The sequence below is a fragment of the Aythya marila genome, assembly GCF_965140915.1.
Source record: "Aythya marila genome assembly, chromosome: 23".
Taxonomy (NCBI): domain Eukaryota; kingdom Metazoa; phylum Chordata; class Aves; order Anseriformes; family Anatidae; genus Aythya; species Aythya marila.
Genome location: NC_139064.1, coordinates 1014221 through 1041911, shown reverse-complemented (window position 1 = coordinate 1041911; position 27691 = coordinate 1014221). Strand labels below are relative to the sequence as shown.

The window sequence follows — 27691 nt, the reverse complement described above, 5'->3', positions numbered from 1 at the left end:
CAGCGCTCGGGGCACCTGCAGCCCAGAAGGACCCCAGGGGTCCAAAACGATCCCTATCAGCACCTGGAACTGGGAAAAAAAGCACACTGCAGGGCACTATGTGCTAGACAAAAAGCAGCACGTAATGCCCATCCTCAGCCACTGGGCCCTACGCTCCAAGGGTGGCTCCGAGGGCTGCTCTGTGAGCGGATTACAAGATCTGCCTGCGGGCAAGCACATGCTGGCAGCGTTTTTCGAAGCTTTGTGTTGTTTATTTAACGAGCCTCACAGCTTTGTCAGGGGGAAAACATCACATTGCATCACTACCAGGGCCTTGAGCCTCTGGTAGGGGCACAACAGGTGAATGCTGTTTGCACAAGCAGGAAAACATTGGGGTTTGTTTGGGCTTTTGTCAGGGCGCGTTTCAAAGACAAGTGGAAGTTTGCCTTTTAGCTGGGACGGGCAATTATCTCAACAGAGAGACAAGCAGAATCTCTTATGACCATTATTTCCTTTTTCTCCTTTTTCACTTATACTTTTCAAGTGCTGTAAGTTCAAGGAAACATGGTTTTTAAACTCGGATTCCTGATGAAAAACTGGGACAGGCTTTGAATTCCCAACTCCAGGTTTCAGGAGTTTTTATTTAAAAAACAAAGTGCCACAGAAAGTACCCTTAAAGAGCACCCAAATGAAATCTGATGCACAGCAGGGACTCTCTTCTCAACTTAGCAAAGCCAAGCCACTTCTGTCACTTGTTCGGTATCATATCAAAAGCTTTAGATGGAACAAAAGAGATTGCAATGTTGTTATTTGTTATTTTTTGAAAAAAAAAAAGCATGAAGGAAGCAGTTTGTAAAGAAGCATTCCCTAAGTACCTTAAAATGTCGGAATTCTGGAGCAGGCATCTCACTTTTGGCTGTTTGGCCAGAACAGGTAAACATTAACCTCTCCCACGTCAACTCCACTTTAACTCTTTGGAGTCAAAATACCTCCTGTAACTGTGCTTACGTCTATCAAGCCCAGATCAGGAGCAGCCTGGTCTTGAACCAACAAGAGCTGATTCTAGGAAATGGCAGCTTCTATTGTGGGTTATTTAACTTCTCCCTTCACATGCACACGTCAGGATCACATTGCAGAAGGAAATAACCCCAGCATCTTTCCCCCTGAATTTCCAGTTTTCACATTCCAGCTCCGTGCCTGCGAGCCCTCTGGCAGCTGCGTTGCTGCGTTGAGCGGGGTGGCAGTCCTGCAGGCACCAGGCAGGGCCCTGGGAAGGAGCCTTTGTCCCACAGCTTCCAGAAATGGGATCATAAACAGAGGGAAGTTGGTAGAGCTCTCGATCACCCGTTGGTTGTCAGTCACTGTGTGAGCCCTTGAATCAGGAAGGTTCAGGGAGGGAATCTTTCATCAGCAGCTTCCAAAGCAGCATTTAGCGTTTCACCAAGGTGTTGGTCTCCTCTATTTCTTTGCCCCCATCACTCTGCTCGCCTCTGGCTTGTTGCAGCTTCCTTGCTGCTCTATTTGCCCACGCAATCAGAGGGGCACCACCAAAAACGTGCGTAAGGAGCACCATGCGTGGATTCTGCGGATGTTGTTTGCAGAGTGAAAGCGCCAAACAAGTGAAAAGTCTGCAAACAACTTCAAAAAAATCAACAACAGCAGCGGCACCATTGCTGTTGATCACCTTCCAGGAGAGCCCAGAACAGCCCAGCAAGTCCTCAGAACCAGAGGGCAGCTGTGCAGGGAGCGAGGGCAAGGGAGCAGCACGCTTTCGGTCGGGCAGGCGGATGGACTCCCTCTCTCCCTTAAATCGAGCAGGGGAGCCCACATCCGGTTTCAACTGGGAAACTGGAAAGCACACAATAGCCATAAACAAATGGCAGGGGGCCAGCCCACAGCGGAAGTGTGATCTTCCAAAAGAGAGAAGGATTAGCCATGCTTTTTGCCTGCCCCCCTCTAATCGAAGCACTTTGAGACCTTGAAAACAAAGGACTTGAGGGCTGGAGGGGCAGTTCTACAGAACAGTGCTGCATGGAGCACAGCTGCAGGGCGCAGGGATGGAAAAGCCACCAGAAAGCTCCTACCTGATATAACCTGATGATATGTGGGTGGCAAAGCATCTTCATGATCTGAACCTCTCTGAAGATCTTCTTCAGATTCTCTTCATCCAGCTGCGTCTTATCAATTATCTTGATAGCAACCTAGCAGAAAGGAAAAGGAGAACCAGGTTATTTACCCAGTCACTTATTTAGAAAAGCATTTTTAAAAACAAATAGTGCATGTAAGAGCCGCCTGTGCTAAGCTCTGACCAGGGCATGTAGTCCGTGCCCCAGAGAGCCTGGGATCTCCGAGCAGCCTACCCAGTCCAGACAGCCTGCCATAAATTGGGCAGGAAGAAGCTTTGTTTCCTAATTGTCAGCGTGTTTTCTCTGCAGTGGGCACCTCATTAAGGCAGCAGTGCTGCAGCAGGCTGCGGGACATTTAAGCTGTTGCCCATTACCGCAGCACAGCCTGCTCAGAGGCACCCAATGCCGTGCTGAAAAGCAAATTATTTCTAAACTCGTGGATGTATTGCAAGCAAGTCCAAGCATTTGTTCAGTTTATTCGAGTCCCCTCGATCGTGCCAGCTCAGCCTTGCCACAGCCATGTTAACTTACCACTGAAGCTGTGCCCCAGCAGCCTGAGAGCTGCAATTCCTCGGCATGGGGAAGGGGCACGGAGCAGCTGGGAGCTTGCCAGCAAGCCTCACAGCGCAGGAACAGCTTCCAGTGGCTGAGGTTTGGAGGCAAGTGGAACCAGGAACCAGACCTTGCAACCCCAGGAGCCCCTCGAGCAAAGGGCAGAAGGAATCTGCCCAAAGCTGTGGAGGTGGGGACGGGAGGCACCGAAGGCTGGGAAGGGGCAGAGGCAGCAGAGCGCAGCCTCTGGCACCAGCCACGCCGTGCCTCGCTGTGACAGGGCTGAGAAACAGCAGCACGGCAGGCATCGAGCAATCCTATTTATTTGCACAATGTTAAAGCAGAAGTGCTCTCTAACACTACGCTGAGATCAGTTAAACAAGCCTAAGTGCTTCCAGTCGGCTGCTCTCCCGGACGTCCCAGCCCCGGCCAATTCCTCCCTCGCCTCGGCTGGAGGCTCCCCGCTGCTCACGGGCACCCCGGGGCCCTAGAAATAAGTGAGGGGTCGCCCAAGAGCAGAGGAATCTCTTCCAGGAGGCCTGGCGGAGGGGCGAGGAGAGGCAGCTCCAGCCCGTGGGACATCCCCGGCAGGAGGCTGCTCCCAGCGGCAGGGGAAGCCCTGGGAGCCAACTGGTGCCGCAGAGCCTGGGCCGCCGCGGGCAGGCTGCTCTCAGCAAACATTTGCACTGCTGCTTCTCAAAGCACGTGTCAGCCTTGGATGAAATCCCTTCCTCCCCACCAGCCGACGTCAGTGCAAGACGGGAGCCGTGGCACGCCGGCCTCGCTCCAGCTCCGTGGGCTGCGTTAGCAGCCAGCAGCAAGCTTCCTCGTTGGGAGGCCGGGCTTCACCTGGGAGAAGAGCCACTCCTCCACCTTCCCCTGCTTGCTTTCCCGAAGTGATTTACACAGCTCCTGTCAAGGAAGGCTGCAGGATCATGCAAAGGCCTGGGGAAGGGCATGCAAAGCAGCGCTGCGGGGAGGAATGCTGCCGAGGCACAGCCCCGAGCTCAGAGCCCGGCTGCAGAGAGGCCTGGCTCTAATGGCTCCAACACACACAGACGGCGGCTGGGGATGGGGACCAGGGCTTGGGCCAGGGGCACGCCGTGCACGAGGTGTGCCTGGAGCACGTGCTCAGTGCTGGGAAGGAGGGGAGGCTGCCAAACCCCAGCTGGTGCCCGACGGGCGGTGCAGCGCGCGCTGCTGCTCCCTGCGCAGGGATGGAGAGGAGATCCAGGAGCTTCCAGCCTTGATTCCAGCAGCAGGAACGTCCCCGTCTGCAGGCACTGACACACTCACAGGCTGTGACACCGGGCCAGCCTGCAGGAGCGGCACCACACGTGCCTGGAGCCTGCCCAGAGCCCCAGGAACAGCCCTGCCCTTCGGCAGCACCGCGGGCGCTGGTGGCAGGGGAAAGCCCGGGCACCAAGGGATGAGCTCGGGGGCCCAGGAGCGCAGCACCAAGGCCCTGCAGCCCCGGGATGATGGCAGGAGCCGGGTGAAGGAGCCCCACGCACATCCTCGGGCCAGCTGGTGTCAGCCCTGCAGGCAGCCAGCAGAGCCTGGGATGTTTCTGTGCCACAAAGCCCAAGAGCAAAGCCAAAGGGTGCTCAGAGAGGCAGGGCACTGCAGGGAGGGGGAAATCCGTTCCCTTAAAGGTCCTGAAAAACCTGAATCACGTGAAAATTAAATGTTTTATAACATTTTTTTTTTTGCCAGGAGGGTAACTGCCCTGCACGCAAGCAGAAGGCAGCAGGATCCCGGAGAGGCGCTAGGTGCCGGTGGCCGTTTCTTCCCCTTGAAACGCTCGGAGCTGGGGAATAATTCGGCCTCAAAGTCACGGAGTGTGCTCACCCCAGCACGGACAGAAGCTGTACGGCGGCCAGCTCTGGCATTAGGAGGAGCTGGCAGGAGCAGGGCGAGAGCCAAGACCCAAGGTGAGACGGCGAAGCCGGCCCCCACGGCACAGCCCTGCCGAGGCGGCGTTCAAGGACAAGGCTCACGCCACGGCTGGAAAGCTGCAGGGAGTCGCAGGGCTCGGAAAGCACTCGCTGCACGCTCCTCACCGAGCACTTCCCCCGTCCGAGCGGGCTTTCGTAAAGCTTAAAGCAGTAATGTGAAAAGAAACAAAAGTGAGAGCTTCCTCAAAGAGCGAAGCCAAGATGTCTGCCCAGAGACGTGAGTCATTCTCAGGCACAAATATTTAGCTGAAAATCCTCAGGTCCGGAGCGCTCCCAAGTTCCTTACTCATTTCCCCGCTGCGTATTTGCTCGAAGGGAATCTCATTCCCCAGCCTCGTTGTGTGACTCGAGTTGACACTTCTGGCCAGGCTCAAGGAATGTGGAGCATTCGACGGAACGTAACGCTGTCAGTGAGTCCAGGCAAAGCAGAAGAACCGAATTTCTCTGCTTTTCTTCCCAAAAACGCAGGGCGCAGAGATGCGTGCTGCCATCCTGCACAGCAGCCTGCCACGCGTGGCACCTGGTGTGGGTGCTGTCTTCAGCCTCCACCCCCACGAGGCACAAAACGCCCGAGTCCATGGCACAGGAACACAGGCACCAGCCCGAAGATGCCCCCTGACAAAGGCTCCGACTTCGGGATCAAATGGGCGGCCCTCGAGCAAACCCAAATCCAGCCTCAGGAGCCGTAAGGAGAGCGCTGGCGGTTCTGGAGGAGGTCCTTGGAGATGAGCTCCTTCAGTTCAGGTGCCTCCAGCGACGGAGAGAATGTAAAAGGTAAAAGTCTCCTGAAGGAGCCTGGGGAAACCACCTCGCGCTCCGATTTCAGGAAATTCAGAGCTTCCTCACAAGGGTGGAAGTAGGAAATCCCCTCGGAGCGCCCCGCGGCAGGCAGAGCGCGGGGAGTTTCAGTGCTGGGGGCTCACCGGAGCAGCTCCCGTGGGTTTGTTGCAGAGGTTCTGGAGCGCCTTTTTTCCAGGGGGAAGGAGTGGCTTCAAGGCTTTCCAAAACAGACCGAGTCGGTTTCTCCATTTCTGCGTCTCCCAGCTGGCTCGTGTTCCCGCTCCCTTGAAAGATGATTCAGGATTTCACCACGAGAAGCCTGCCTTCGGCGCTCCGCTCGCTCCAGCCAGCCTGGCTTCGTGAAAACCCGGCTGTGGGGACACAGCCGCAGTGAATCCTGCTCTGAGCGAGGGCTTTCCTGCTGCTGGGAAAACAAACCCCGTCTGAACGCACCCTACAAGGAAGAGCTCTCCTTGCAGGGGAGGCCAGTGGGATCCCGGCTGGCAGCACGTGAAGGTTTTTGTGCTCTCACAGAGCACCCAGAAACAACCCCGAGTGCACTGCCTCACCCCGGCAAGCACCACGTGGAGTAGAGAGGGGAGAGAGCAAGACTAAACATCATTAAAGAAAGTACAAGTTAGGCTGCAATTAAAAGTGAAAGAAAACCATAATCTAATTTCTTAGACAATGAAGAACTATAAAAAAACAGCCTGAAAAAATTAACTATTCTTTTATCAAAAGTTAATGAAGCTTACAGGCAGCAGGACCTACGCCAAGTCTGGAGCATACATGCTGCTACCAATTAACAGAATGTTCCCTCCATTTCTAAACATTTCATTTTTTTTTTCTTCTTGGATCCAATTAAAACTTACGCTCGTAGTTTGAAGAAAAGTTAAGTTCCTAACGACAGCAGTTTGTAAAAAGGAGGTGAATGCTTCGAGGTGACTGCAAGCCCGCGGGGAGGTCTCGCCCGTCGGAGCCTGAAGGCTCGGCCTGGCCAGCCCGTTCCCAGCCTTCTCCTTTCCTGGTGCACTCGTGCTGGACACTGCTTGGTATTTTTTGGATTCCCGAGCTGTGCTAGGTGTGTGCGTGCCAGGTAAAAGCCTGGTGAAAAGCCGTGGGAGTTTCAATCAGCAGGGACACGACGGCGGGCAGCTCAGAACAGGAGAGGCGCTGGAGCTCTGGGAGCCCCGAAGCACACGTCGGTATCACCAACATCACCTGCACAGCTCCCTGCTTCCCACGGGAACTCAGGAGGGACAGAAACTGCATCTCAATCCCAAACTGCAAGCTGCTTCACTGCACCCCAAAACACTCACAGACGTTCACTCCTGGGTGTCCCCCGTGAGCTCCAGCAACCTCTTCTGCTCCAGGCTCCTGTTGTTCTCTGTACCCCAGCAAAAAGTTAACCTTAAACAGACTTGAGAAGTTGGGAAGACGAAAAGTGACACACAGACTCCAAACCTGGGCCCTGTTCTGGGTGACTTCATCACGCCGAGAGCCCAGGGCAGCCCAGGAGCCTGCTGCTGCTCCTCTGACACAGCCCAGGCCAACGGCACGCGCCTGGTGCGCGCGGAGCGAGCAGGGCACAGCGAGTGTCAGCGTCTGAACAGATGCCCAAGTCCTGGCACAGGAAATAATGCCTGCTCGGAGGAACGCACATTCATACAGACATCCTGTTTATTAGCAAAGTGTGGCTAATGTTCATACACACTTCCTTGAATCAATCCTGTCCTGCCAGCAGGGAAGATAAATTCGGGCTGGCGCTGGAGGACACAGCAGCAGCGGCAGGCCAGGCGGGGTGCCCCAGCACACAGCCAGCAGGAGGAAGAGCTGGGGCAGGCTGCGAGCCCACGGCAGCACCTCCCCAGGTGGCACGAGTCCTCTGCTGCAGTCAGAGTACGACAGAAACGCAATTGAAGAGGCCCAGTGCTGCGTGGAGCACCTACTGGGAACGAACACAACTTACTGGAGAGTGTAAGAGGGAAAACTGATAGGAAATAGTGGTCTGTGTGCACTGGAAGGAAGCCCTGAAAGAAGAGGACATTTCCTTGTTCTTCAGTGTGGTGACCAAAGGAAAAAGGTCGAGGCTGCAGCTGGACCTAACTCACCTTGCCTGCATCGGGGACTGTTCCTGAGAGAAACCACCTCTTCTAGCTCAGTTCAGTTGTTTCTATGCTGGCCTAAGTTAAAACTCAGGAAAAACCACGCGCTCATTGCATACGGTGACCTTGTGATCAATCTAACCAGTAACAGTTATAAAAGAATATTTATGCTGCTAATTGTTCCCATAAGTCAGCAATCGATCACCTCTGGGTAACGAGCCAACAGATGGCACTGACAAATTGACTGCGTTGAAAAAAAAAATATAAAGCTTTTTTTTTTTTTTTTTTTTTTTTTTTTTTAGGAAAAACATTTCCTAGAATTGTTCAGAGGAGTCCTGTTCCAAATTCCTCCTGGAAAGCCCTCAGACGTTCCCTAGATGTGCTGGGGAACGTGCACCGCCCACGTGGCTTGGTTCCTCTCTCACAGCCGGCCCTTCGTGGCACAGCGCACAGCAGGCAAAGCTGCCACCGAGCTGGGGCTGTGGGCTACCAAACGGGCTCACGGGAGGTGCAAGAAAAGCCTGGGTGCTGCGGGACAGCAGCAGGCTCAGCAGGGCAGGCAGCCCAGGGCACGGCTCTTGCTGTGATGCCCAACTCCTGGTGCCAGCCCACAGCACCTCCCCAGGGCACTGCTGGCCTCCGAGGAGCTCTGCAGACCCGGTAAGGCAGCAGGCACACACACAGAGCAAAAGGCCTGCTGGCTGCCTGTAAAAACCCTTCACCAGCACGTGGATGCAAAGCTGTATCCAACAGAAGAACTCCGGGCTACCGCAGGTGACGTCCAGGTGAGGAGCAGGCTGGCATCACAAGTCTGCTTCTACGGGGTCACTCGAAGTGATCTCTGGATATGCAAATAGGTCATTTGGGGCATTTTAGTCATAAGAAAGCATCCAAAAAAAAAAGAAAGATGCACGTCTAACTGCCAGTCTATGCAGCTTGACCCTAGCATGCTTGTGACCAAAGCACCAGAAGTTTCTCTTGACAGGCTCAGAGGCAAGAGGCGCCCACAGCTCGCAGTTAGCACCCAGCAGAACCAACCTCGTGGCGATGCTGCAGATAAAACGAGGCCATTTACAGCAAAACCGGTGGCTTTTGGAGGTGGCATAAACACAAACACTGGCAACTGAAAGCAGGAAGCTGTGGACCGAAATGCGCACCGAGAAGTTGCATTTGCTCAGGAAGGAAGCTATCACCTTGTCCACATCCCTCGTCAGCATCAATGCTGCCACTTGGCTGCGCAAGGTGAAGAAAACACCGATGGTGTTCTGCAAAAAGCCACCGTACCCAAAGCCCCCAGGTCTGCTGCGCCCTTAATGCCCTGCTTGTGCGAACGCTGCGCTCTGCTGCGACCTCTCCGTGTCCCGGGGGAGCAGGGCCGGGATGCCAATGCCCAGCACAAAACCAACATTCACGCCGACAGCTCGGTCCGGGAGCTGGGGACAGAACTGGGGACACCAGTAAGAAGAACGACCCGTCCCAGCACACGCAGATGTTCTGCAAACCCCAAGTGCTGCAGATTCAAGCCCTGCAGCCCGTAACAGCAACCTTTCCAGATTTTTTCCCCCCTCCAAGTCCTGGGCAGATGCTCGGTGTCCTGTCCCCAAACACCACTGCCCTCTCTTCCTCAGCTGCAGGAGAGGGCCACGCTTGGTTGGCACTCCTTGGTACAGGAGAGGAAAATCCCCAGCTCCAAGGCTCACCTGGCGCCTGTGCCAGCGATCTGTGTTTGGCTCGGAAGCCCTTGGAGCTGCTCTGGTGCTTAACAGATGGCAGGCAGAACTTCGCCCAGGCAAAGCCAGGAATTAGAGCTGGTACGGGAAATTTCTTTTTTCTCCGAGCTGAGGAAGAAAACAAACCCTCCGCCCACCACCGCCAGCCCACACCCAAGGCCGGTATTACTACACGTGGGCACGTCCACGCGTCCAGCCGCAGGTGGCGGGCCTGGAAAACTCAAAACGCCTGCTTCCAGGGCTTAGCTCTGCTGCCTTGCTGCTCTAGGAAGGCAGAATATCCACAAACCAGCATTAAAGCTTAGGCACAAGGAACCAGGGCTCAGGAAAGAGCTAAGTGAAGGTCACAGTGCAGAACGCAGCCAGGCAGGTGATGGGCTTGCTGGAGAGGGGAAGGGGCCCTGAGCCACGCACAGCGCCAGGGCTCAGCCCTGACAGTCTGCAGAGCCACCTCTGCGGCTTCCACGCAAATTAAAAGCAATCTTGGCACTTCGTGCACAGCCTGCACTTGTTAATTAGAACCAGTTTTTGCCTGAGCTTGGTTAAGCCAGCGCAGAACCTGATGGAGGTATGCTCCCACTGATTTCAACCGGTTAACCTGTCGGACGCAGGGTGCAAAGGCAGATCCTGGTCAAGCAAGCACGCCCGAGTCCGTGGGCAAGGCTCAGATCCTCTCACTGTGACACGCAGACAGGAACAGGAAGGCCGTGCCCACCTTCCCGACAGGTTATCCCTGACTCCAGGGCTCCATTTCATGCTGTTTCCTTACCCTTCCTTCTCCCCCCGTGTACCCAGGCAGCTCGGAGAAGAGAAGGAGGTCTGGGAAAGGCCTGGGAAAAATCAGATGACAACACAGGATGTTCTTGTCTTTATCTGCTGCGTTTCCCACACATGTAGAGAAGTGCACATCGCTCTGCACGTAGGAGGGGAAACAAAAAGCAGCCTGCATGCGCTCAGCTCTGCACCTCAGCAGCGACGGAAAAAGCTGAGCATCTGAGGGGGAGAGCAGCAAGGACGTCACGGGGACACGGATCCTGCGGGAGGCCAGGTTGCCTGGAGACAGAGCGGGCAGGAATCGGAGGAAAAGCCAGCGCCGGGGAGAAAGTTGAAACGCCTTTCACAAGCAGAGCTCAGCCCCAGCACACAGCCCCAGCAGGACCGGCAGCGTCCTTCAGCACCGCAGCCACCCGGAGCTGCTCTGAGGACTGTTTGTGACTGAAGGGCTCCTAATTCTGTCCTTTGTATCGAACAAAGGTTTTAGCGACCTCAGACGTACATGATATTCCTCCTATTTCACACCCTGAAACACCCTGACGAAGCGTGGGTGCTGCACTACAGCCGGGCACCAGCCAGGTCTGTTCCAAAACTGCTCCAGGTGAGACCCGGCGCATTGGTGCTGGCCTCGGAGGGCTCCTCCAGGCCTCCCAGAGCTGTGCCGTTGGCCAAGGCAGCAGAGGGGAGGGAGGAGGCTCCGGTGAGCTCATTTACAGCATCCGAGCAGTGCCACCCGCACCCCCGGCAGGCTGTACAGCACCTTTCTGAGAACATCCAAAGGAGCTCGCTGCTAGGAGCTGGCACCCCGGGACTCGCAGGAATTCCCCCCGAAGGAGCCGGCCTGGCACCGTGCTGAGGCCAAGCACTGGCTCGCAGCGCGTGCTGGCACAGCCTCCTTGCCTTCATTTGCCCCTGCCTCAGAATCTCCCTGAAAACCCCGGTGAAGGAACAGGAAAACAAAACCCGTAGGCAGCAGCGTGCCGCATCACCTAGGACTAAAGCCATGAACTTTTGCTTCTGGACCAGCCCCTTCCAGCAGCCAGGGTCAAGACCTGCTTGCAAGATCCCCGTAATCACCGTGTTTCTTGCCTGCAGCCAGCAGAGCTGGAGGAAACCAGAGGCCTGTTACTCGCTGACGCTACGTTAGAGCACCGCTAGGCTCTCCGAGTTGCTTAGCAGCACAGTTTTGGAAATGTAGTCGCATGCAGGAAGAAATCTGTCACAGCAGGCTCCGCATCAAGCACGCCGTACGGCACCGGCCACCGCTCCGCCTGCTGCGTCACCGAGCTGTGCCTGCTGCTCGCGGAGCAGGACGCGGCCACCTGCCCTGCTTTTAGGGAAAGAGCTGCCCCAAATGTCCACGGGGAGCCTCCACTTCCAGGATTTTAGGGACCGAGAGGGTGTTGGAGCAAGCAGGTTTTAAAAGTTACTGAGAATTACCCTGGGTCACCATTTTGGTCTGACTCGGTGACGACCTAAAGGCACAAATGAGAAGGCAAAATGGCAAATTTCAGGTAAAAGGCTGAAAATGAGCCTCGGAGCTGAATGCAGGTGAATTGGGTTATTGGAAAGCAAAAGCTCAAAAGTAAAGAGCTCTTGGATGGTGTGCGTGGAGTGCAACGTTAAGAACCATGATGCAGATTTGGGTTTGGATGCTTTTCAGCAGCACGTATAACGCCAAGCTCCCCGCTCAGCTCCACAGATCTCCAGCGAGAGGACAGCCCCAGCCCAGCTCGGAGGGGATCACACACCGAGCAGGGAGCCCCGCTGTGCAGCCACGAGTCTCCAACACCCAGCGAGTAGCTGGCTGCTTGGCAGGGACAAGGGCAACGTGCACTCACCACCAGGTCCCCGTGCAACACCAGGGGCTCTGCTCCCTGCGTGCCACGAGCTGCAGCCAGGGCAAACAACCAGCACCGTACCGGGGCGCGCAGCAGGGCATCATGCAGGCTCTCAGTTCGCTTCCTCAGGCTCCCTAAGGGTTAAGGCGGAGGACTGCTGGAAGATATTAAGCGCTGATGTCTTGGCTTCCCTTCTGCAAACAGCAACAGCCTCCCGAGGAATCTGTCACTCCGCAGAACCACCATCCCTCAGCCTCGGCCCCGCCGCAGCCCGACGGCCGTGCACACCTCCGGGGAGGTGCCCGGGCACTGCCACACCGTGTGGTACCCCGGAGCTGCACCACGGGCACCGATACTCACAGGGTAATAGCTCCCAGCTGGCTGAGCTGCAGGAGCACGGGGCGTCACGCTGGGATCACAAAGCTACCAGAGAAATCCTAAAGAGGCAGGCGAGGTGGCACAGGAGGCCGGACAGTGGTTCAGTCCCGATGCCTTTGGGAACGTGGCATTCTGGGCTCAGACATCGTGCTCGGGGGTTTCCCCAAGCCATGTTAGGTCTTTTTTTTTTTTTAAATAGCAAAGTGAATCTACCTGGGATTTCAGAACAAACCAAGAGCAACAGCTAAGGCTACAACGTGTGCTGGCAGAAAAGGGAATTACAACACGACGCTCCATCTTCACGACTGCCAGCCAGGAACAACTTGTGCAAAATGACTTCTGGGCACCTCTCACGAGGTCCCAGCTAGCTCTGCTCCCTGTAACCCGCCGTGTGCTCTGTGCCGAGGCACCCTGCAGCTCACTTCTCACACGGACACCGCGCCAGGGCCAGGGCGAGCCGCTGGTCCGAGCAGCTGCCAGCTTGTCCCAGGCAACACAAACAAAGGCTGCTGAGCAAGCAGAAACCCTGCGGCACCAGCCCTGAGAACAGCCTGGCCCGATGCACAACCACACTGCAGCCGTCAGCTATCAGCAAGCCACGGCTCTGCACCTGACCCTCGGCAGGTAAATACTGGAGAGGCACCGGGCGCCACGCAGCAGCGTGCCCGCGACCCAGAGCCCGGCTCCAAACCCCGCCGGGCTCCTCCGTACCCAGGTACGGGGCTCTGCAGGCTGGGTGAGAGATGCTGTGTGCAAATCAACACCTCTCCCTCATCCAGCACACCCAACGTCCCACTAAAGGTGATATCATTGCGTTTCTTTGTGATTAAAGGCATCAGGTGTACATGTGCTACTGGAGCAGGAGGGGACCGAGGCTTGGATGGGAAAGCGCAGGGCGCAGCAAAGCACACGCCGGGTCTGGGTGATGCATTCAGAAATTTTTAGAGGCTGCACTTGCAGCAGCAGCCGTGATCAGATGGCAGTTTCTATGGGAACAAATAAGCAGTGGCCCTGTCACAAGGTGTCTTGTGAACTGCACTGTCTTACGGCTGAGCACCACACCTGCCATCTACCCCATGCATCTGGAGAGCCCGGGCCCAGGACGGTGTTTGAAGTGCTGCGGGCAGTGCACGTGTCTGATGAAATCCCACTGCCCTGCGAGGCTCTGTGCCCGCCCTCGGGATCAGCCTGCTCTCAGCCAGCCCAGTCAGGATCTCCTTCAATCCAAGCAGCTTCTCCTTCCCATATCTGTATCTGTTCTGGGAGCAGCTCTCTCCTAGCCACGAGGTGCAGGCAGTGTGGTTAGAGGCAATCAGGACGGGTGACCCCGAAGGGCTAACGGCAGCTCACTGCGTGCCCGCAAAACCTGGCTGCTTGGCTGGGCACTGGAAGAAGCGATCAACCCGTGGGGCACGGTGTTATCCTGCAGATATCAAGGTTTGTAACTTCCACAAGGAAACAGTAGAAAGCGATTTTCTTCTCAAAACCACTGCCTCTATTTACTATCTCTGCTCCTCAATTTAATTACAAATCCCTCGGTTCAGGGAGTGCTGAAATTATTGGTAAACAGGATCTGTTCCAGGCTCCCCCGGGCCTGAAAACAGTGGTGGCCGACCCGCTGCACCCCAGCCGCTCACACAGCACGTTTCCAAGCGCGGCGAGCAAAGGTTCCGCGGCATCACCACCCCTCACTCCGCAACTGTTATGAAACGAAGTGGAAATTTTTAGGAAGAGAAGCCAAAAGTGAAACTAAGGAATGCAGCCTTCAAGACGTTAACCCTCGACGACCAAGAAAAATAAACGCAGGCACCCGACAGCCCCTTCCTCGCCCTCACGGGGAGCCAGCACCTGCCTGGCTGTGACTGGTGCCGTGCCTGCAGCCTGCCCGTGCCGCAGCCCCTCGGGCAGCAGGGAGCACCCAGGGCTGCCTCGGTTCACCCTGTGCTGCCAGGGCAGTGGCTCCAGCAGGGGACAAACCCACAGCTTGCTCTCCCAAACCTTTGGGGTTATTTCCCCTGCCAGCTCTGGTGATGCCCGAAAACAGCGCCTGCTTCTCAGAGCTTTCGGGACCTTGCCTCTGCCCTGGAAGTTTCAAGGACATTTTTTGGTGGGAACACGGAGATTAGCTGAAAAGTTCAGTTTGTTTAACCAGCGAGCTTGACAAAAGCTCCTTTCACAGCCACAGCTGCACAGACCACCTTTATAGAGTTACCTTCCACTTGGTCTGGAGCTGAGTTACGGCCCAGAGAAGCGATTTCCAACAATAGTATCTGATTCCCTTATCACTACAAGTGGCTTAAACCCACAGATAAGGCGCCGAGGAGCTGAAAACATACTTCAAAGCCAAAACCTGGCACGGCAATGGCCTCCTGGGGAAGCAGGGCACAGAAAGGTCTGTGCAGGAGGGCGGCCAGGCTGCAGCCCCCAGCAGCGAGAGGAGGCTGTGGAAGCTCAGGGGACTCCTCCCTGCCGGTGCCAGGCGGCAGAGGGAAGCATCTCTCTGGCACGGCGCTGCCACAGACCCAGCTTCCTCGAGGACCTGTGTTGATATTTGCTCTTGAAGTAGAAAAGACCAAATTTTTTTTGGTCTTGAATGTCGTGGACTTATCGCACACCTCGCTCCGTCCCAGCAAGCCAGCAGCTCCGGCTGGAGAAGCGCGAGAGGCCCGCAGCAGCGAGGGACTTCGGCCCCCAGCGCCGCCACCCTCCCTGGCATGGCAAATAACCAGCGCGACACCCAACCTCGGGAAGCTAAAAGAAGGGCCAAGCGAGTATTTTTAGAGCAGGGAGACACTGCTATTTTGAAAGCAGGCTGCGGAGCCGGAACCGCTCGCTGGAGCTGCTGCCTCGCCGCTGTAAATCCCGCTCCGAGGGAGTGAGGCAGCAGCCACTACACGAGCGTGGGCATTGCACAACTGGGCTTCCACAAGCACTCGGTGTGAAGAATAATGTTCTTAAAAGATTTAATTTCTAGGGAATGTTTAAATACTGCAGAGTAAACACTGAGTCAGAGACAGGCACTAAATACAGGTAAATGCAGCAGGGGCACGTGGAAGCAAAGCCGCAGCCTGGAATTTGCTCAATGCCTCTCCTTGTGCACGCGAAACGCAGGGCCCTGCGGAGGACAAAGCCCCTTTCATACTTGCAGAAACTGCAAGAAAACAAAAAGCAAACAAATAAAGCCAATCTACAGATCCATTCGGGGGTCTTAAAACAAGCCTGCGATACACAGCTTCACGGCTGAATCTGCAGCAGTTGAGCTTCTCCTGCGGCAGGACGGGCAGGGGGAAGGCATCCCAACTCTGGGCATCGCGGAGCACAACAGCAGCACGGCAGGCAAGGCGGGCTGACAATCCCTGTGCGTGTCTAACAAGTGTCTGGGCATCTTCGGGGAGGTGAACTGGTGTTTCTGCAAAGCAAGCAGCGCTCCCATCCACGTGTGATATTCCAGCAATGGGGCAGTTTTCCCCTTTCACGTTATCTCCTATTGCTTACACACCATTAACAGCTCCAACTGGAATCACGGCATCAGCACTCCTGCCTTCGTACCTGTCCTTCTGAGCATCCCCTCAGGCAATAGGGGATGGACCCTAAATAGGACCCCAAAAGGCTCTGGCAATACAACCTGCAGAGCCTTGCTCCTTCCCCAGCCTGCCCCGTGCAGCTTTGTGCTGCTCCCCACGCTCGGGGGGCTCCCCATCACTTCCACCAGGAAATCAAGTGTGGGGCTTGATAGTTTTATTACAGGCAAAGCTTGCTTCTCTCTCATCGTGTTCAGCTCAGCATTCGGAAGAAAAACCATCAACCTCTTCCAGTCAAATATTTGTAAGTCATCAACCCCTTGTTGCAACGCACAGGACCCACGCAGGCAGGGTGACTGCGTGTGCTCCCAGAGCTCAGAGGCAGACGTTTCCCACAAATTCCCAACACATCACACAGACAATGCTCATTTGCTGTTATCGAAGTGGCCTTCCTGAAGGGCAGTGCTAGGAAATCACCCTCGGTGTGACAACGCTGGCGCTAACCAGCAGCACCAAACTTCACCCTGCAGAACAACCCCTGCAGGTGATGGCATTTCACACTCTCACACACCTCAACTGCCATTTCAAACCAAACTTTAACCATGACAAGGCACAAAGGACAGCTAGAAGCTTGTACAACCTCCAGCTCCACAGCCAAAGGCAGCTCGTTCAGCAGGGCCATGGTGCCGGGTCCCCTACCTGCAGCCCCCGAGCAAAGCGCAGGCAGCTCGGGGCCGGGGGGGCTGCGCCTCAGCAGCAGGGGAAGGGGGCTGCAGGAGGCTCTCTGTGAACTTGGCAGCCCATGTGGGAACTGATACAGCCAGGGTGGGCAAGCTGGAGCCGGGAGAACAGTTTTGGCTCCTAAACTGGAAGCCTGAAAAATTGGAAGTGGCACTCCATTTGTTTAAATTACCTTCTGAAACCATGCTCCATATGTGGGAATAAACAGGCGCTCTGGTAGCCCTAAACACAACCAGGAGTAAATTGGTCCAAGATGCACATCTGCATTCACCCAAGATTAGACAGACAGGCTGCCAAGTCAGGATTTGATTTTCCTTATAAGATTTTTCTGAAGGAACTGAGAATGGCAGCACGGCAGAGGCCTATATATGGAGCAGATCCCCATGACCACGACCTCGCTCCAGCAGAGATCCCAGCCCGTCCTGCTGCCTCGTGCAAGCAGCGACCACCGCACGGAGCACAGCCTGCACGGCCCTCTCACAAGGGACTCCAACAGCCCGTGTCGCTGAGGAGGCCAAGGGAAAAATGAAATTTCTCCCCAAGCAGCCGGCAGGAAGAGCCGTTTTCGGGGTTCAGTCTCACATTTACGCATCGTGCCGAGGGCCAGAGAAAGGCAGCAAACGGCTTTTGCACTGCAGCTGTGAGGCAACAAAGTCTCCTGCAACCCTCCTGCTACATGCCACCCCCCAAAAGATGTCCAGCCCTTCGCAGGACCCCAAGCAGGGGTCACTGCTATTGCTCTGGCGGGGCAGGGGTACAGAGGAGAGCTCCCAGCCACAGCCAGGAGATGTCTGCAGGTAAAATCTGTCCTGAGGGCAATTTCAGACCGCACAGCACACTGAGCAAAGGGGGTTTGGGGCATACAAGCTCTTTTTTATTGCCCAAATGATACTAGCTATAAATTGAGCCTGGAGGGCAGCTACACAGATGCTGGGACAGGGCCAGGATGAGGCAGAGCCCTCCAACAACAAGCAGCTAGCTTTCCTTTGCACAAACTGGGGGATCTGCAGGCAGCTGACTGAGCTGGAGCTTGCCGACATCTTCGGTGGATAACGGCTCTTCCTATCTAGGTCAGTGCTGCTCAGGTCCCACATCCATCACTCTGACACTTAAAGCAGTTTTTCCGTGTTCCTGCACAAGAGCAAAGCAGAAGCAGATTAGGAGCACAGACACGAGCTTTGCAGTGGTTCTTTCACAAGCATCGCCAGGGTCCTGGCTCGTGGGCACGACCCCTGTCCTGGAGCGAGCCTCCTGCACCTGTATCAGGACCGGGCTCTGCACACCCTGCCTGGCCCTCCAGCCCTGCTGCTTGAGAGCACTTGTCCCACTTGTACTGTACTCGGAGGGGATTTAAGCTCGGAGCTCATACTGTACGGGTATCGAATGGCACGGCCAGTAAAACAAGCTGCTTGCTTTCTAAACCTGGAGTATCACAAGACCACTACAGAAATGTCAAGAGCAGCCGACTGCTGCTGCCTGGGACGCGAGCACCGAGCAGCGTGGGCAGCACTCGGGGTGTGTGTGCAGGGCCAGGCACTGCCGGGCTCTCAGGTAACCCTCTGTTAAAGCCAAGAGGGATCCACAGCCCTAAGAGGAATGGCTCCCAGCACCAGCACCCTCCACGCAGCTGCAGGGAGCAGTGCAGAGGCGCCGTGCAGCTCCTGCTGAGCACACACTGAACCCAATGCACAGGAACCTGACAAGAGCCACCCCAGCTCAGAGGCCATCACGTTCTGGATCCTTATGTAAGGCACCCTGACGTCAACGCGGGTCCCCTGACACACGGAGGGTGCAAGATGAGCGAGCCTGCAGGAATTGCAGATCCCATTTCCCATCTCCTCTGTTCTTTCATTGGTACGGTTTGCGATGACCTTGCTCTCCGGGGACAGCCGTTACTAGAAGCAGATAAATGAGATTTCTATTAACTTAAACTGTACCAGCAAGAAAATAAAGCCCCTATCCGGCGAGGCTGAGCACCGTTTTCTCTCTTTAAACACAGAGGAGCAAAGGCTTATTGGCCAACTGCAGGGCTGGCAACGCTTCAGGAGAGAAATTGAGGGAAGCTGAGGAACCATCTTCAGCCACGTTCCCCTGAATTCCTATAAAACAGGTACAAAACCAGACGGAGGTTTCTATTCCAGTAGCTATCGAGAATGCTTTAAACGCAACAGCTGCCCCTGGGGAAACGAGAGCTTTTCCCTGGTTGTGAAATGTGGAAGAGTCTGCGAGAGTAACTACCAGTGGCATCTGAGAGAGCTGCAGGGGCCGCGGGCAGGACGTGCACCTCCTCGAGGAACCACGAGCCCGCAGAGGGAAGCTCATTCCCATCAGCGGGGCTCTGCAAAAACGCGTTCCTTACAAGCCACGGCTTCGAGGATCTGGGAACGGGAAGGGGAACGTGGTGCCAAACAGCCACGGGGCTCAGAGGCCGGAGCACACCAAACCTGAGCGCGGGGCTGCTGGCTGCACTGCCCCGGCACACACCGGGAGCTGCAAGGGGAGAGCTGCTGGGCCAGCAGGACCAAAGGCTTGGCAAGGCTCCGGGCTTAAAAATCAAGTTAGGAAGAGTTAAAGGAAGGGATTTGCACCCTACCACAGGTGGGTACAACTCTGGGATTAGCATCAGGAGCGATGTGGCCCAGCAGCCCTGCCGCACACACAACGCCTGGCACAGACTGGGAAGCTCCAAATGGCCGAGGGGCACGGGATATTTGAACACCGCCTTGCTGAAGTTGTTTTCCAGCTGATGGTTCAGGATCAGCTCATCCACAGAGCACAGAAAAAACAGGAGCAAGGCACAGCCTGGAGTTATCCTCCTGCAGCCCCCCCGGGATACCCCAGTCACGTTCCCACCGCTGGTGCAGGGGCTCCAGCACCGGCAGCTTTAGGACAGAGCTCTGGCACAGCCCACGAAAGGCCAAAGAGCTGAGGGAAAAGCTGCAGAAGGAAAACCAAGAGGAGCGTGGTGATGGCAGAGCACCTGATGGGCTTAAACCAAACGTCAGCGCTCCTCGCCCCGGTCTCTCTGGCCACCCTTCTCTCCCCCAGCCTTCCTGGACCGGAGAACCCTTGGGAAGCCGGCTAGCTGAGAGTAAACAGCTCTGCTTGGTCCCTCTGGGGAAGAAAGAAAAAACATTTCCAACGTCACTTAAATGGAATGTGAGGGAACCGAGCGGACAAAGGGGGCAGCGCCACACGCCGACCTGCCCGCCCACCCCGCTGCGCTGGGGAAACGGCACAGCTCAGCCACAAAGTACGGGGTTGTGCTCAAGGGCCCGCTTGCTCCGAGGGTCTGAAGAGAGATTTTGGTTGGTAGAAAACTTATGTTAATGAAATGAATCACTTGACAGGAATGTAGAGTCATCCCGATGAAATGGGAAACGTGGGGATTAAAGCGCTCGATCGACGCATCCAGCACCAAGGTTAGGGGAACGTTCCTCCCTGCATTACTCATCCCTGCCTCGGCTGCACAGCAGCACAGAGGTGTGGGGACAGGAGGATGAAGGCACCCAGTGCTCCAGCAGCCACGGCACAAACACCGGGGGACAGTCACAGAGAGCACGAGGCCAGACCCAAACCGCCCCGAGGGTCGGCGCAGGGCAGGCACCGCGCAGGGGCTGGGACCTGGGGCTGGATTTGGGCTCCGTCCCATCCTTCCTGCACCCACGGCCACGCACATCCCGGCGCTGAACTCGCACGTCTCTTCACACCAAGGAACTCCCCATCTCAGAGGTGCAGTGCTTGCTGGAGCCCTGCAGCTCTCGATCCAAGGAGCAGAAACGAAGCGATGCAGGCCAGGCGGCAGCTCCCGAGCTCTGCGTTGCGCTCAGGCCCTTCCCGGGCTGCTGCAGCACACTCAGGAAGAGCAGACACGCAGCGATGTTTATTCAGCGGCTGTTTAAGTAAATTACTAATTAACAAAGGGGCTTATGTAAAGGGGGTTACGTAAAGACTTTTTAAGTTACCCATTCCAGCTGGATTTTATGGGCCGACAACGTTTTATGCTCTCCGAAGTCCCAGCACACGAGCAGATCGCTGCCTCGGAGCCGGCTCTGCAGGGAGCCAGGCGGCGAGCTCACCCAAACAGGAGGCACGCTGGAGTCTCTCCCACGCCACACACCCTCCTAAAACCCCTCCTGGCCTGCGTTCATGCCCGCTGCAAAGTAACGCAACAAAGAGCAGATGGATAGATCCGAAGATATTCTGATTCACTACCGAACGCCAGCAGACACGGTGCTGTAATTAGCCTCGAGCGCAGGCACAAAATTTGTTTCTGAAAAGCCTTAGAGCCGACGGATTTGGTTATATAAAGCCCAGACCCTTCGCTTGTTGCATGAGCTGATGGCTTCTAGTGAAGCATCAGTGCCTCCAGAGAAGGTGCACCTCACCAAAACGCCTGCTGGTGTCCACCACCGTGAGCACTGCCCTGCCACAAAGTCCCTGCAGGAGCTCAGCCTCGACCCCACGGGGTCCCGCTGTGCGCCCCGACCAGCCCAGGAGCTCTCCGCGTTGCCCCGTGCTCCGCAGCCCCTGCAGGTTGCTGCCGAACGCTCTCTATCTTTTATCTAAGCAAAGTGCTGCAGGACCAGGCTTGTTTGGTGCACCACCACCCTCCCGGCTTCTGTTCCCGACGGCCAGCAGTCGGTTTCGTGCCCCTCTCCGGGGAGCAAGCGGCTTTTCTGTTTCCACCTTTCCCAACCCCGTGCCTGAGAAGTCAGGAGGCGCCGTGTGCGCGAGCCGAGCTTCGCCTGCTTGGTTCCTTTCTAGTAAATAGACAACAGGGTTCCCCCCACCCCCAAGATAATGACAAACCTCTTGTGGTTTAAGGTTTACTGGAAACCCTGCTTCCTACCCTGCTCGTTTTTCATACTCTCTCTCTCATTAAGCAATTTGAATACTGAAGTAGAGTCAGAAGTGAAAAGAAGTTTCTTAATCCCGAGATCTCCACACAACTGCTCCTTTGTCGGCTCGCGGCTCCTGACAGCTCTCTGCAGGAGCCGGGGCAGTTATCTAACCCTCGGTTATCTTTACAGCACTCATCTGAAGGGGATCAAACTAACAGCCCGCACTTGCCAAGGCCTGGCAGAGCTCCTGTGGCTGTGGACACTGGCAGTGGGGTGTGTTAACGCACCCAGCTACTGGAACCCGGCTGCTTGCGGGCCCCTGTGAAGATCCCAGGTCCCCTTCCTAAGAACGCCGGGCAGAAGAGACGGCAGCAAAATGCAGTTATCTCCCCCAGCCCGCCCAAATTACTGCTCAGCAGCTCCTGGGCTGCTCACGGGGCCGTGCTGTAGCCGTGCTGCATGCAGCAGTTCTCAACACCAAATACATAAACAGTCCCTGCAGCACAGATGGAAACCGATGCCTATCCCCTCCCAGGGGAGTTCCCTCATCACCAGGCTGCAGAATCATGTTCCCTCTTGCTCTCCGCCTTTGATGATACCAATCTTACGTTCCTTCCTACACAGCACCCCCGTCCCGACATGAGCAGAGCATCCCCTCCCTCCTTAGCCCGTGGGGAGCCGTTCGGGTGCTCTCAGGAGATGGAGTCCTGGCTGCCCCAAGGAGGCTCGTCCCTGCTCCCCACCTGAGCAGGGTTTCCCACCTCCCTTCCACTTGCCTCTGCTGACCTGGGGGCAGCCAGCGTCCTGCACACAGACCCCACGAGCACACCCATCTGCCCCTGCACGGATCTGCTCTTCCCCTGAGAGCAGGGAGCTGAGGAAGGGGCTCGAGCTGTCCAAGAGCAGCAGGAGTTCAGCCTTTCTCCCAAAAGGCAAGCCACACAACTGCATTCTGCTTAGAGACCTGGGAAAGGAAAGTATTAAAAGGCAGCTTTAATCCTCTTTTCGCCAATAAACAAATGAGAAAGAACAGGTTTATTGAGAAGCGCCGTCCTCTTTGTGAAGCTTTAAGATTTAAGCCAAAACGTGTGCAGTAGGATGAAGCTTTGTGTGCCTGCAGCACCATCACGTAAAGCTCTCTGCAGCACCAACACCTCACCCCCAACTGCAGATCTGCATGGAACAGGCGGAGAGGTTCTGCTCCTGCTGCTGCCTCCCGAAGCTCTCTGCGCTTCCACCGGGTGTTTTTGGAGATCACGGACAGGCTGCAAAGCTTCAGCTCTTGGCCCTGCTGTCCCAGCACAGGTCAAAGCTCAGAAACACCACGAGTTCGTCTTACTTCAATCAAGGAGAGGAACCTCGAGGAACCACTGTTCAGACTGAATTCCCAGCTACGTTTTCACCGTTTCATCTCCTTTCCCCAGGCGAGGTGATTTACAAGGTGTCCCAGCAGCAGAGGTGCAGGTGAGGTGGGGCTGTGTGAAGCAAACAGCAGGAGAAGCACGGCTCCTTCCCTGCACATGGCCCTGCTGGCACCTCGCCGCAGGAAGAGCCCATTGCCAGCCAGCTGCAGGAGGCTTCATCTGCACGACCTGAACATCCCTGCTCAAAAAGGGGACTGCAGGGCCCTTCGGGTTCCTAACCCTTCTGGGATGGCTTTGCTGGCAGAGCCGATTCCCCTGGCTTTGTTGCTGGGCTCGTCACATTTGGTCAAGTCAGCTCCTGCAGATCAATCGCTGGCAGTGACAGCTCTTCTCCCATTTGTAAAGCAAGTTTTAATCCTGAGCAGTGCCCACCTGGAAGCCATCCGTGTCAGCTCAGAGCTGATAAAATGTCCTAAGTCAGAAACCATCATCAGTTCCCAGGCCTTGGAAGTCATCACTGCTGAGCTGCCCTGCAGTTCTCCTCGCCTGTCTGTAAGGCTGGAGCCCACCCCTCACGCCGAGCTCACCTCAGAGCACACTCAGCACACAAAATTTTTCTACTTTTAACACCTGTGCTTGACACCAAATCTCTGCAAAACGCAACCACTGCTGCTCGAGTGCTTTGAAGCAGAAGCAAGTCGGACACCACACGGGGAATCTCGACTCCTTCAAAGGAAGATCAAAAAATGAGGCAGTGCCTAAGGGCAGGCCAGCTTTGAGCCCCTGAATAAGTTGGGGCGGTGTGGAAATCATTCAGGGTTAGTGCTCCTGCCACCAAAGGAGGGGAGGAAGGACAGAGGTGACCGAGAGGGAAACCAGTACCTGCTGAATGAAGCTCACTGGAGAAGCACTGTAACACCTCCACGCAGTTATCAGATCTCTCTGGCTGGTGGTTTTAGAAGACAAAGCCCATTACAAAGCAGCACAGAGAACTGCCCCTGTGTCCGGCAGCCTCCTCCACAGCTGCTCCCACAGGACACGCTGCCACGGCTGCTGCCCCGTCCTTCGTGCTGCCTGCAGCAAAGACCCTTGGCTGTTGTTCTTCCTGAAGTGAGGTCCCGGCCTCTACCCCTTGTGCAATGCCTCCTGCAATCCACCAGCAGCCCCAGACCCCAGGAACCTCCCGAGGTGCAGAGGGAGGCAGGCAGGCAGGCAGGCTGACTCCACGGGCACCAGCGAGCATCCATCACCGAGGGAGTGACTCAAGGGCTGCCTTGTGCCCACGCCAACAGCCCGGCCCGCCCTTACATCAGGCAGCTTCTCAGAAGTTACTCAAAAGCTGGCAGCTGGCTGCCTCCTAGAAAACCAACCGCTGACGTCTGAAGCCATCCTGGTGGTTGCAAGTGCTCACGCTAACACCGGGAGACCTGGGGAGGAAGCTCTGCGCTGCTCCCAAATTCTGCTCCGTGAGGCAGCAGCGAGCGCCTCGCTGCAGATCCCCGTGGCCAGCACCAAGCCTCCACCAGGAGCAGCCAGGACCTCGGCAGGAGCTGGTTTCGGGGCAGGCTGCAGCTCTCCTTCGGGCCTCCCGGCAGCTGTGTGATCTTCCACCAGAACCTGACCCCGGGTTCTTGCGAGGGCCGGGAGGGAGCCGCGGAGGCACGTGGCTTGGGTGCCCGGCCCCGTGCCGCGTCTGCCGCCACGGGGAGCGCCGAGAGCCAGCAGCAAACGCAGGAGCCCAAGGACAGAGGGGCCCGAAACAAACACAACCCTTACCCAAAGCCAAAGCAGCGCCCTGCACCGCCTGCTGCCCAGCAGCAGAGCCGGGGAGCTGCTGGCTGGGTAACAACACCCAGAAGGGGCGCTCAGCACCGCAGCGGGCAGTGGACGGCCTCTCCACCAGGGCATGGTGGGGACACGGGTGAGAGGCCACGGCTCAACCGTGGAAGGAGGCAGAGCAGAGCTGGAGCTCCAGAGCAGAGCTGGGGCACCGCTGCTTCTCCCCCAGGGGCTGTGGGGGGCTCCCAGGCCCTGCTCGCAGCCCTGGGCAGCGCCAGCCGCGTGTTTCCCAGCGCCGCGCACGGCGTTTCTGGAGCGCGTTCAAGTCGCTGTGGTTGACAGCTGCCTCCGACTCCGTATCAGGTGACTCACTGAAGTCACACATCATAAATTGTTCCTGCTCGAGCTAGGAATTAGCACTGCAGGTTTTTAAAGGAGGCTGAAGACAAAGCCAGGTAGGAGCGCTGCTAACAGCACATCTTGCGCAGCTGCCCGTACCCCGCTCTGCACACAGCCAGCTGAAGCCAAAGGAGCCGAACAAACACGTTGGGAGCTAATTCGAGATCTCAAAACACCTTTAGCATGAAAAGACTCTTAACAAAAAAGAAAAAGCCATCTTAATTACTCTTTCAATTGGGAGATGATCTTCCTTCTCTAATAAACTGCGCATTCAGGCCCAGTTTTGCCACCACCAGCTCGGATCCCAGCTGAGCCTCGCGCTGACGGGCAGGGAGCACACTCAGCCACCTCGGGCTGTCCAGAGAGCAGCTGCTGGTTCGGTACCCAGGAAGGAAAGTACATCCCCCTGGCCCAAACCACATTCCCCCAGCCTGATCTCCAGGACCAACACTCCAAGCGTTGAAGTTTCAAGACCTCCATGTGGCAGAACAAAAGCGCTCGGCTGTTTACCTCGGCGGTACGCAGCTCGCTTTCACACAGCCTGCCTGGGTGCCTGTGCTGAGCGCCTCTTGTTTGGACAAGCACGTTTGCTTGGGTGACTATTTGAATTCTGACTCACTCAAACAAGCCGGGGCACCCTACCGTACAAAACCCCAAACTGCTGACTTAGGGTTTGCGATGCAAATGCGCCAGGAAGCCGCGCTTCCCAGCCGCGCGCCGGGCCCTCCGCGGTGCAGCAGGAGCCACTGCGGGCAGGCAGAGCCGGGCGGCTCCTCCAAACAGCTGCTGCGAGGGCTCCTCCAGCGAGGGGTGCGTCTCTGGGATGGCTCCGTGGCGTTTCAGGCAAGGAAAGGATGGTACCTGCGGCGAGACAGCTCGGGGCACCTCAGTGTTGCAGGACTCAGAAAGGGAAGGAGAAGCAGAGCAGTGAAACGCCGAGCCTCAGCCGAAAGGCTGCTTCAGCTGCCACTGCTCGCCTTAAGGATGAATTCAACGCGAAGCAAGCAGGAATGAGCAAGTTTTACGCAGTATTCTGGCCCTCGTTGCCTTTCTAAAGCTGTTCCCTTTGTTCCTCTCTCCGATACCTGTGCTCTGCACACCTGACACCGGACCGAAGCTCCTTTGGTCACCCCCCACGTGGCAGCCCCGTGGGACGTGCGCCCACATAAGCCCCGTTCCCACCCCGTGGTGCCGTGCAGCGGGCCCTGCTTCCACCCCACAACGTCTGCGAGGGAGCCGCAGCCCCGAGGAGCCCCGTGGTGGGTGCTGCGTCGCTTCCGCCGCTGCCCCGGCCAGAGCAGGGCCTGTAACTGAACACCTCCAACCTTTTCATTCCCTGCTCGGTGCCAGGGGCAGCCTCCCAACAGCTGCACCGTGCGCAGCTCCGAGCCCGCTGCCCTGCTGGGGGACTGCTCCTCACGGTCTCACTGGTGCCACGCAGCCCCTGAGCTCAGCCACGAGCCCGAACCACGGGAACGCAGAGATCTCCCCTCCCCTCCCCTCCACACACCTTTCCAAAAGGGAAGAGTGAACAAATTCACGGCGTGCCATCAGAAAGGATTTGGTGCCGCTGCAGCCCCGTGGGCTGCTCACGAGTCCCAGAATCAAACAGCGAAGCCGTGCACCGGCCTGCAGAGCAGTCCTCCAACTGCACTCTGTTATTTAGGAACAATTATCGAGCAAAGGTAAACAATCTGAATGACTGTTTGGAGTTCATAAAACATTCCAGTTCGCTGCAGCCATTAAAAAGCGAGCCAGATGCTTCGCTGAAGCGTGACCCAGATGAGCAGAGCTCCCTCCTAATCCCTAATGCCAACCCCTGGCGCTCGCTGCCACCTCCCCACCACCGAGGGCAGCTTCTCTGCCCCAGGAACTGAGGCTGCAAGTGCCGGGGCTGCTGCTCCTGGCTGCGTTGGAGGCAGGCGTGCCCGAGAGGAGAGGTGGCACAGCCCCACGCCCCCCGTACAGCTCCTGGCCCATCACAGCTCACACACAGAGGGCCAACCTCTGCACCCAACCATCCCCACGGCCAACATGATAGCAACACGGCTCCAGCTCTGCCTGCTGCAGCAACCTGGGACCTGCAGCCCCACAGCAACAGCGGGGAGCAGAGACAAAGGCCCACACAGCTCGCAAATGACTCAAACGGCAGGAGCGCCGGCTGAGTGGGAAAATACCCACAGTCAGCCTGCGCTCGCCTTTTTACTGTGTAATCCCAGGCCCGACTTGGCTGAAAAAATATTAATATTGTGTTCTGACTAAGCAAAGCTTTCCCCATATAACTCAGCCGCTGTGGGAAGCGCACATCCCCTGCACCTCTGCCAGGGCAGCGGGCACCGACCGCCCACACGGCAGCGAGCCCCACGGCCGGCAGCGCCGAGGTTTCCTTCTCCTGCAGCAGCCCCGAGCTCGGCAGGAAGGGAAGCTTCCTTTTAACCTGACGCTCCCCTGAGCAGCTCAGGTGACGCCAGGTATTAAACCCCCTGTGCCCAGCGTGGATCAGGATGGTTCCTGGTGGTTTCTGATGAGATCCCGCTCGGAAACACCCCGCTGCTGTGCAGCTGGCAAGGGTTGTGCTGCAAGGGGCAGGAACGCAGCCGGGCTTCGTGCTGCAGGAGCACCCTGCTGCAGGTCCTGGGGTGATACAGCACGTGAGGGTGAGCGCAGGGGGCTGCAGTCCCGCAGGACGCCCCGGGTAGGATCTGCCGCCCGCGCTCCAGGCCAGCCGCTGACCTTGGCAGAGCCACTCGGAGATTACAGCTCAAGGATTTCCTACAAGCGTTTCTGGAGAGAGCAGAGCAAGTACAAAGAGTGGTGCTC

At 56.7% G+C, this 27691-nt stretch overlaps 1 protein-coding gene across 5 annotated transcripts in view; it reads right to left on the bottom strand.

Moving 5' to 3' along the window:
- The window catches only part of SIK3 (SIK family kinase 3), a gene marked incomplete at its 5' end in the record, with an annotated part of 68034 nt that overhangs the window by 35805 nt on the left and 4538 nt on the right, over nt 1-27691 (bottom strand). For 4 of the 5 annotated variants that reach the window (XM_082778044.1, XM_082778046.1, XM_082778045.1 and 1 more), the window contains one exon: nt 2064-2180. In XM_082778044.1, the coding sequence (XP_082634170.1) occupies nt 2064-2105 (42 nt within the window). Of the gene's footprint in view, nt 1-854; nt 885-2063; nt 2181-27691 lie in introns of those variants that run through there. The other variant, XM_082778048.1, reaches the window with a different exon arrangement.